The sequence below is a fragment of the Lathyrus oleraceus genome, chromosome 1 (genome assembly GCF_024323335.1).
Source record: "Lathyrus oleraceus cultivar Zhongwan6 chromosome 1, CAAS_Psat_ZW6_1.0, whole genome shotgun sequence".
Taxonomy (NCBI): Eukaryota; Viridiplantae; Streptophyta; class Magnoliopsida; order Fabales; family Fabaceae; genus Lathyrus; species Lathyrus oleraceus.
Genome location: NC_066579.1, coordinates 183588465 through 183600163, shown reverse-complemented (window position 1 = coordinate 183600163; position 11699 = coordinate 183588465). Strand labels below are relative to the sequence as shown.

General features: G+C 34.8%; 1 protein-coding gene across 1 annotated transcript; it reads right to left on the bottom strand.

Moving 5' to 3' along the window:
- Positions 1 to 670: 670 nt before the first annotated feature.
- Positions 671 to 5648, bottom strand: LOC127126458 (exocyst complex component EXO70B1). Its single transcript, XM_051055391.1, has one exon. The coding sequence runs from the start codon at positions 3200 to 3202 to the stop codon at positions 1043 to 1045; it is 2160 nt and encodes a 719-aa protein (XP_050911348.1). The 5' UTR covers positions 3203 to 5648; the 3' UTR covers positions 671 to 1042.
- Between the last annotated feature and the right edge of the window lie 6051 nt (positions 5649 to 11699).

Here is an 11699-nt window from a genome sequence, read left to right as displayed (position 1 = left end):
ACAAACGGGTGATGGTGATGAACCGACGGTGTAAAACGTTTTACACTGACAGTGTATAGTAATTAATCTCAATTATTAATTATTTAAATTTAATTTCAATTTATTTAAATATAATTATTTATAATATTACTAAAATATTAATTAATAATTTTTTTTTTAAATTTTTATTCAAATCAACAATATCACCTCATTAAAAATAAATAATTTATCTTAATCAACACACAATAAATAAGAGTAATAAACACACAATAAATAAATGTAATACACATTTTTGTCTTATTGCTTATAATTTCATTGGCCAAATAAATATACATGCTTAACCATATCACATAAAATCTATCTAAAATTATTTTCTTTGATGTTCTTGTTTTATAGCTGTTTAGATTATTTTGTTTGGATATTAGATAATATTTTAATCAATTAATAAAAGTAATATTTATAACAAAAATTTGTAGGTCATTTTAATAAGGTTAAATATACGAAATCCCAGCAATGATTAATAAAGGGTTGGACATTATGCTTTGGGTTTAATGATTAATAAAGTTATATTTTGCAATTGAAAAAAAAAATCAAGCTCCATAAACAACAATGATGAAATAAAAACATGTAAATGCAAATAAGTGAATAAAGCACAAGAAAACTTACATTAAAAAAAGAACTGAATAGAGAATTGAAAGAAAAAAGTTTATAATAATTGTGAAGAAGTGATTGAATACAAGAGAGGAACTTGCCCTAAAAGCTAATCAACCTAATCTCTTATACAAAGAAAAGGCCATCATCAGAAATCAATCAATTATAATATCCAAATGATCAAAATTCCCCCACCCAAATTCTTTTACAACAATTACAATTACAATTAATAATAACAAAAAACCACAATCACCAAAAGAAATTAACCTAAATGTCATACATACAAATACAAATTTCAAAGCACATACATACACATACACATGCATGCACTCCCTTGTTTGATATATCAGTATAGTTCCTGGTGTTAATTTAAAATTTAATATCAAATCAAAGTTTTTAAAATTAATTAATCTCAAGCTTTCTTCCTGACCATAGCTTGATGATGAGGATTCCCATCAAACAACTCATCAATATAAGTCTCTATATCCTCAGCTTGAAACTTAATATATTTCTCGGTTTGTCTCCCCGGATCCAAATACTGCGAAAACCTACCCAGAAATGATCTATAAGCCGGAATCACAAGTGCTGATATTGAAACTCGTAGCTCAGATTGAAGTTGTTCATCGCTCACAACCCAAGTGCTTTGTGTTTTATGTATCTCCTCGAACAATGCATTGAAACTCTTGAACCTTTCTTTCAGCACTGGCTTATGAACTTTTCCGTTATCATTCAAACCTTTTGGACTTAAACAACTCAATATCTTGCTCCATGTTTCTATTTGATAGTTTTTGTGATAAGTTCTCAGTTCTGTGGATCTTTTACGGCACCATGTTTCGCCCATTACTTCGTAGATTTCAGGTGATCCTTTGATTTTTTGAACAATGTACCTTCCATTGTTCATCATGAAGATGCAACTTAATGGAACTTCTTTGTAGAGTTTTGCTTTTCCTTCGAGATTCGTGTCGAGTAATTCCATTAAACGTGTCAACTGTGCTGCAAACGGGGACACGTTTTCTTTCTCGTTCGGCTTCTGATTGTCGTTGTGGCTTTGATTGTCGTAATTAGGCCTACTTGTTGAATCAGAACGCTCGATCTTTGAATGTTCTTTGAAAACTTCTTCCAATGTGTCTTTATACTCGCACGCAAGTCTCAGGTAGTTTACTATGTAGCGAGTTAGTGGGTGAACAGCGCCGCCTGCGACCGGAGTTTTTCCAGTATCCGATTTGATTGAGTTTTCAAGTTCGCAGAATATCAACACAGCAGCCTCGCCAAGGCGGTTCTTTGCAGATGTCACTTCAGCTTTGGTTTCATCGACGATTTCCTCAGGGTAGAGTTTGTCGAGATTTGGAATCGTGTCTCTCAAGGTTTCGTACATGTCAAGAAACTTGAAGAGCTTCTCTGCCGCACGTTTTGTCATCGCGACGCTTTCAGCAAAGTTGAGAAGCTGAAACGCCACGACGCGCGTGAGGTTGGTGTAGAGTGTGTCAGCCACCGACGGATGCTCGGCGAAGATCGATGCAGCGAGTTTTCGTTCTCCGGGAAACCACACGGTGGCACATTCTTTGAACGTGTTGATCCACGTTGGAATCTCTCTCTCCAATGATTCCCATTGCATTCTCTGAACCTCTTCCATGCTGATCCTTTCGTACCCTAGCTTGTGTAAACCGTCTCCGAAACCATGCTTTCTCGAAACGGTGTACACGTGGCAGCATTCTGAATCATAACCTGCAAATAACATCTCCCGCGCTATTTTGTTCAAAACTGTAATGGCCTCCTCCTTAAAACCCGGGAAATCCATAACCGTTTCCGTTGATTCTGGTGACTCTGGTGCTGCAGCGTGTTTCCCTTTAGAGTCATGTGTTGAATCTGATTTGTTTTGGATTCTAGATTCTTCCATTAACAAACGGAACTCTTCCTCCAAATACGACATCGCTCGTTGTTGAATCACGCCAACCCGGTTCAACAATATTGATCGATCCTTTTTCGCTTTTTTCTCTTCCTTTTCTTCTTGTTCTTCATCTCCTTCTTTTTTTTCATCTTCTTCTTCACCTCCTTTTTTCTCTTCTTCTCTAGATTGAAACTCTGTGATAATTGTGGTTAACAACTTCACCAGCTTTGAAACACGGTTCACGCCTTCCAACAACAATGAATCTTCCTCCACATCCTCACCCCATTTTGTTTGATTAGAGTCGTACCTCATCATTTTCTCTTCCACCAGATCTAAAAACTTGTCAATGAATTCAGGAATCATCTCTTCGTCATTGTCATTGTTATCATGTGTAGCAGCAAGGAATTTATCAATGTCTTCTGAAAGTTTCTCCAAGTTTGGAGGAGTTTCAGGTGTATCCTCGACGGTTACACCTTCCTCATTCTCCTCCTCCTTTTCCTCTTCCGCCTCTCCCTCGACATTATCTACATCACCATCCTTTTCAGTTTCTCCGTCCCCGCCGACGACGTTGTCCTCAGTCTCCAGCAACGGAGAACGAGGCGTGTCATCGGCGGCGGCATTGGTATTGTTTTCCTTATCTTCTTGAGGGAAACTGTTGGAATGTTCGTCAAGATTCTTCTCCATTGTTGTGGTTGTTTGTGTTATGGTTTCCCAACTCAGAGAAAACAAAAAGGCACACAATGTGTTTCACAATGTTTAAAGATGAGACAACATTGGAGAATTATCCGCTTTGTTTTTTCTTTTTTAATTTTTTCTATTTGTTTTTCACTCTGTTCTATTTTTGTTTCTATGGTTATTATCCATTTATTTATTTATTGCACTTTTTTAGAAATATTCTTAGAGGTTAGCATTGATCTAGTCTTTGTTTGATGAAGAAAAGAGAGAAAGAAATGAATGGATAGAAAGCTTCAACAAAAAAGTATGCATGAAAACATGTCATTTACATATTTAGTAATGGACATAGACCTATTATGAGACTAGTTGACCATTGACTTTATTTTTCTAAAACTTTATTTTTTGTTTTCTTTCTTTGTCTGTGTGTTGCATCTTATTTAGAGACACTAACATTTAATCTTGCATAAGTATGCTCATAATATTCTTATAGTAAAAATAGTATTTGATATGATTTTGATGAATATAAATACTAAACATTACCTTATTATTGTTTTTAGAGAATTTAATTTCGTAGGTGTATATTTTAGTGTGAACCGGATATTCTCTACACTAAGCTGCATAGTCTACTTCTTAGAATCGATTGGGATCACAATATACTGTAAAGCTCTATCAAGAGTATCAAGAGTTTCAAAGTTGGTGTATCTAGTTACCATTTCAAGATAAATAGATATTTAAACCAACAAAGTTGGTCTATCTAGTTACCAGTTCAAGATAAATAGATATTTAAACCAACTAAACGCATATATACATTGTTAAAACTATGACTTTGACCGGGCTGTGAGAACCGATATATTCTCGACATAATTGTACAAATATCAAGCATCTCCCGAACATACTTATCGGTTTCTAATATGTATTTTCTATCTAAAATCAATAAGGATAACAGGTGAGATAAACTCAATGAACCTCGGGGGACAACATACTAAGCCTCTCATACTAGAGTCACATGAGAGAACTTAGTTGATGGGTAAGGTGGGTCAGATGTCATGCCGTAAGAGGAGTCCAATGAAGCACGGGCATTCTAAAATCTATGTCGTATCGTATCCGATACAAACTGATATGCTGATATGCTCCGATACGCTGCTGATACGTATCGAAAGAATATTCAAAATTTTTATTTAAAATATAAAAATTTAACACAGCGCGATACGGCGGTGGAGACACGTCGCGATATACTAGCCAGACATGTCTGATACGCTGCAGATATGACTAGTTAATCTCATGACTATTCATATTTCTAGAACACGAATCAATCTTCCTCATCCTTAATTCTTCTTTTCTCAACTTTAATCACCTCATCACTTTTATTTCTCAGTTATAAGAATCAAATTTTTCCTTTAATTACTTTTCTTTCAACTTTAACTATCTTTTCTTTTTCTCATGATTCCTTTACTAATTACTATCAAAATTTGCAAGCTCAATTGGTTTTGTTAGAGAATTATTGAACTAATGTTTAATTTTAATTTTTTATATATGTATCTTAAACGTATCGTACTCTAAATTTTTTAAACGAATGTAACTCCGTATCAGATATGGATTATATCTGATATCTGTATCGTGTTATTGCTTCATTGCAGACGTCTCACTTGTTATCTCCTTACTAATTCCTACTTTTCAGAAGGATGAGTTCCTCATTGCTAAGGGAGCCTATGATTGTAATTAGTCAACAAAAGTATATATATGGTTCCATTCGACTAAGATAAGTTCACATCATAAAGCTATATCTACTAAACATTGTCATAATGAGTTTAAACAAAGCATAGAGAATCAAATCAGCCCCCAATTGAATATAAAAGCAGCAACAACTTGTAAATTCAGCAATTTTCATTAATTCACATAATCCAAACTCAAACAAATCATGAATTCACTTACAATTTTGACAAGCAATCATTCATATAATATAAGTAGCAGTAACTTCACTCAAGATTCTTTCATGTTAATAACATCATAAACGCCAAAACCAACCATAATAACTTAAAGATTTCAAGGTATAAATCAATTCAGACCTAAAGACATGTTTAAAACATTTGAACAATTAAAAATACACATTGAAATCAGAAAAACAAACGTGCAAATGGATTGAGGAGAAAGGAACTCACCTAAAAATGGTAAAATGATAACTTCTGTGTATTATTGAATTTAGGGTTTAAAAGAAGGAGTGGGTTCAATTGGGGAAAATGGATGGTTGGATGAGAGACATCAGTGTGACCGTGAGAGGGTGATGTGTGGGGAAGTGTCAATATAGCAAACAGGATGAAACTGAACAAAAGTTCAATGATAAATCACAAAGAAATATGAAAAACTTTCACTCAACTCTTATGTATATCTAAATAAACTCAAGTAGAGTCTTTGGCTAACTCAAGAAGTACAATTAAGTAGCAAAATTGAATTTAAACTAAATTTAAATATGCCATGATAAAATAGTCTGGATTAAAACAAACAAGTGTGGCCCAAAGTTATCACATGCTTCTCCATTCAAAATAAAATATAATATTATCTTTGACATTTTAATAGAGTTAGAGACTTTTCTCCTCCTAAACTCACAGGGATTATGGAGAAGTTAATTTTGACTTAGCATAAGCTTTTGTTAAGGAGAAATTTGGGGATGGGTTAGATTTTGTTAGGAGGTTAAAAAGGGAGTGTTGTATATTCAAATTGTGATATTGAACAGGTTTGTTAACTCGGTTAATGGATCGTTTTTGGATTACTTCCTGATGAGATTTGGGTTTGATGATAGGTGGAGAGCCTGAACTAGAGCTCGTATCTTATCGGATAACCTCTCTTTGTTGTGAATGGGTATCCAATGGAAGAAATTAGTATCCAAAAAGATTTTAAGCAACGAAATCTCTTGACACCCTTCCTCTTTATGGTGGTGATTGAGGGTTTGAGTGTTACTTTGGAAAGAGTGGTTTTGATTGGTATCTTTCAAGGGTTTAAGGTAAAGAGTGAATGGTTATAAGTGTCTCATCTTTAGTATGCGAATGATATTGTGTTTATGGGGGTTCTGTCTGTTGATAACTTTTGTGAAACGATATCGTCAATAACAGAATAAAGTTATGAGATAAAGATTGAGTTTCTTGAACAAACACAAGAAACCGTATTAGGTTTTACAAAAGAGAGAGAAGACAGAAGAAGAAGAAAATAATTGGTTAAAATTATTTTACTATTTACTTTCTCATTAAGGGTTAAAGATTACAAGTGAATACCAACAACTAAAATCTCTCAACAACCCGAGAGAACTAGTCTATTTATAGACTACTAAGCTAACTTAAGTAACAAGCTAACTTAAACAATTAGGCTTAACACAAGGCCCAATTCGACATACTAACTTAGCATACAAGTAAACATATTTCGACAACATGCTTGAACTGACTTCGACTACAACATGCACAACTCCTATCAAAATATCAAATTATCCCTGTCGAGATTAGAGTTCGATCCAAATTCTCACAAATCTTCATCTTGGAACAAACTCTACAAACATCAAGGGAACAAACTAACTTTCTCCATGCAGCTTTATCAACTGCATACAGTGGAAAAACTTACAGCTTTGCAATGTCTTGGTGATTATATCAACAATATTGTCTTCAGTCGAAACCTTCAGTACTGAACTTCTTCGCGCTCGATTATCTCTCTGATAAAATGCAGCCTCACATCGATGTGCTTGGTTCTCTCATGATAGGATGAATTCTTCGACATGTGTATTTCACTTTGACTATTACATTTAACAGTGATAACTCGACCTTGAAGTTTTAGCTCCTTAGCAAAACTTTCAAGCCACAATGCTTCTTTTATAGCTTTAGTGATGGCAATATACTTTGCTTCAGTGGTTAATAATACAATAACCTTCTGAAGTGTCACTTTCCAACTAATTGTTGTGCCAAACATATTGAACACATATCCCGAAATATATTTTATGGAATCCATACAACCTGCATAAATAAAGACGACAAATCCTTTTATTTCAATTTTGCTATCATCACCCAAGGCTCCACCATAAATCATAACTTTATTTAGAGATCCATATATGTATCTTAGTATCCACTTTAATGATTGCCAGTGCGCCTTCCCAGGATTGACCATATACCTGCTTACAAGGCCCACTCTGTATGTGATGACTTCTCAGCAAGTGTACTGATAATGTCATAGTAATTAATAAAAAAGATCGAATCCACAAGGACTACTATTTAACAAGATAATATTGTGCAATGCGTAGAAAATACTAAATTATGGGGATTTTTTAGTTTTAAATGCGAAAATAAAATAAATTGTTCTAACAAAATTATGAAAGTGGTCAGGTTGTGTATAGAATCCCCTATTTCTCTATTGTTGATGTTTGATGCCTTACATGAATAATCTCATCACTATAATTCCATGGAGAATTAACAAAATTGCTATAACCAATCCCTAGCTAATAGCTCATTAATCACTACTTAAAGCTTCATATCCCTAGTCCACTAGCGTAAGCAGGATTAGATGATGCAACAGAGTGTGAATTCACTAGTCACTACTCAGAGTTTCTTATCCCTAGTTAACCAGCGTAAGCATGACAATTGTCATAGGTTCATCACATAGACTAATTACCAGTATTCCATATGTGCCCAAAATCATATTAAAAGAGTATCTCACATAAAAGTCATCACGAACAAGAAACAATTGAATATAATTATAGATCAAAGAATTCATGCAAAGTCAAATCAACATATTGCCCAATAATATTGTAACAAGTTCATCAAAATATAACCTAATCTAAAGGACTTTAGCTACTCATAATTCAAAATACAATATCAAAAATAATTAAGAAGAATTGCATATGAGATTCCTTGAAGAATTGACCTTCAAGGGCTTCAAATGCTCTCCAAGTCACCCTTGATGTTGTAAAAATCATACTTCTACTGCCAAGTTTCGTCCTTTTTCATGTAAAGTGCATAACGCCTAAAAAATACCTAAATTCATCTTTTAAAGCGGTCAAAACGTGTCAGAAAAGCCTAGAAAATAGCTCATCACGCGCGTGATACTTTTTCATCGTGCGCGTGATTTTGAACATGTTACATCATGTGCAATCCTTTCCATCGCGCATGTGATTATTCCAGAATATAGATATTTCTTTTAGCTTCATTTTTCAAAAAATCTCGCGTCAAAACGAGATACGAAACTCCATATATGATCAATTTACTTGATAGGACGTCAACATGTACATTGTGTTGAAAATTGCTAGTTTCTTCACAATTTTTTCCCGATTTCTTGGTTTTTCGGTGTTTCTTCAACTTTTTCATTTTCTTCATACATCTTCATATTTAGCTCATCTTTAATTTGACATTTCATCGAAGTAATCGCAAATACTCATAAAAATCATGTAATGACAAATTGACATCAGTACGATATGTATGGTCTCGTACAGACCATACCATACATCAAAGAACCTACTATACTAGCATATGGGATGCCATTCATATAGGCTCTTTCTACTTCAGTACTAGGACTTTGAGTTATACTTAACTTGAACTGAGGATTAGTCTATGTTACAACAGGCTTTGAATTTGACATACCAAACATGTCGATAATCTTTTTCAGGTATGTCTCTTGAGATAAGAATAATCTTGTATGCTTTCTACCTCTCCAAATATCAATCCCAAGAATCCTGGAGGCAACTCCCAGATCCTTCATATTAAACTCCTTATCGAGTTCAGCCTTCACCTTCATACCATCCTCAATAATGTTGCTTGCTATGAGCATGTCATCCACATAAAGTAAATAAATAACAGGTGAATTTCCAAGTCGGAATCTGAAGTAAACACAATGATCGGACTGGCTCCTAGTGAAACCTATGTGTGCCATGAACTTGTCAAATTTCTTATTCCAATGTCGAGGAGATTTTTTCAGGCCATATAATGGCCTATTTAGGTTGCATGCATAATCTTCCTTTCCGTTCTCTACATACCCTTCAGGTTGCCTCACGAGGATTGTTTCATCTAGATCATCATACTGGAAGGCATTCTTCACATCCATCTATTAAAGTTCTAGATCTAACTTCGCCACCATAAAAAGCAGCATTTGAATGGATTTATTCTTTACAACTAGGTTATGCAATTCAACATTAACATGTTCCACCTCAACATGAATATCTTCATGTTCCAACTCTTCTTTAGAGATCTTGATACTTCGACCAATATCATCAGTTTTCTTAAAGGCCATCTCAACTTCATTGAAAACTACAAATCAACTTATGATACACCTCCTTTAACCTGGATCTAAGCACCACAACCTATAATCTTGGACTCCTTCAGGGTATCCAAGGAATGCACATTTAAGAGCTCTAGGTTCGACCTTGTCTTGCCTAACGTGAGAATAGGTTAAGTAGCCAAATACTCTAAGTCTGTCGAGATTAGGTGGATTCTTCGACCATCCCCAGATTTGTCGAGGGACACCTATTTATCATGTAAGGTGCATTCATGACCGCCTTATCCTAAAACACCTTCTTCAATCTCGTACTAACTAACATGCACCTCACTCTTTCTAAAATGGTTCGATTAAACCTTTCAGCCAAATCATTTTGTTAAGGAGTCCCTATTGTAATTTTGTACCTTGCAATACCAGGCGCAGCATAATAGCTGTCAAAAGCCTCATTGCAAAATTCAAGACCATTGTCGGTCCTCAACCTCTAGACCTTCTTGTCAGTTTGGTTTTCGACCAGGGTCTTCCAACTCTTGAGGTTTCCAAAAGTTTCATCCTTAGCTTTCTGAATGAATACCAGTAACTTTCTGGAATAATCATCAACTATGGATAGAAAATAATTTACACCTAAGTGTGAAGGATTCCTTGCAGGCCCCCAAAGATTATCATGAATGTTATCAAGGGATCTATGAGTTCTTTTTTTACCTTTGTTAAACTTCATTCTACAGGATTTACCAAATACACAAGGTTTACAAAACTCAAGTATTTAGACTGTGTGACCACACAACATATTTTGTTTCTACAATTCGACCAAGCCTCTTTAACTAACATAGCCAAGTCTCTTATGTCATAGCTCAGTGTTCGACATATGTTTTATGGATGTCACATCTGATGAACCACTTATAACCTCTACCTCAAGGGTATACAAGCCTTATTTCTTCACGCCTCTCAAGACTTCCTTCTTCCCCTTCATTACCCATATGATACTTTGCTTTCCTTTGAAAACATGTCCTTTCTTGTCGAATTCACCAAGAGAAATCAAGTTTCTCTTAAGATCATATACATACCTGACATTAGTCAATAACCTTATTGACTCATCATGGAGCTTGAATCTCACAGATTCAATACCTGCAATTTTGCATGCTTTGTTGTTTCCCAGCAACACTGATCCACCATCTTGATCACATAATTCCTTAAACACATCCTTGTTAGGATTCATATGCCAAGTACAACCTGAATCCATAATCCACACCTTTCTAAAGTCGTTGCTTGAAACCACCAGGACATCACATGATTCATAACCATCTTGCACAATGGTTGCATTACCATTATCCTTTCAACCATGATTATTCAGTCAATCAGGGCATGATTTTCGTGTATGACCCTCCTTCTTATAATGATAACACTTAATAGAATGAGCATTACCACCATAAAAATTATGTAGAACTTTTCCCTTCTTCTTCTCAAATCTACCATTTTTCTTTAAGAATTTCCCCTTAACTGACAAATCTTCACCAAATGTCGAAGGATTTTGCTCCTTTTGTTTGTTCAAGTCCTTATAGTACAAGGCATATTGAATATCTTCAAAGGTCAACGAATCTCTTCCATACAAGAGAGTTTCTTTGAAATGGGCATGAGACTTAGGTAGAGAACATAACAACATCATCGCTTGTTCTTCATCATCAATCTTGACCTCAATACTTTCAAGATCAAGAATCAACTTATTGAACATATCAAGTTGCTCAGCCAAGTAGTTGTCTTCACTCATCTTGAATGAATACAAAACTTGCTTCAAGTATAGGCGATTGACCAACGATTTGGTCATGTACAAACCTTTAAGTTTTGTCCACACACCAGTTGTACTTTCTCCTTTGAAACCTGTCGAAGAACCTTATCACCAAGGCTTAATACAATGTAAATATGGGATTTTTCGACCATCTTTGTCTTCTCCTTCTCCGATATGGCAACATCCATCTTGTCTGCTCCTTTCAACACTTCTAACAAACCCTATTGAACAATAAGGGCTTGCATCTTCAAACGCCACAAGCTGAAATCATTCACACGCGTGAATTTCTCAATCTCATACTTTATTGATTATATCTTCTCCTCTACGCTACCGTATTAGTTTGTTGTGAAACAATGTCGCCAATGACAAAACAAAGTTATGAGATAAAGATTGAGTTTCTCAAACAAACATAAGAAATCCTATTAGGTTTTACAAAATAGAGAGAAGAGGGAAGAAGAAGAAGAAAATAATTAGTTAAAACTATTT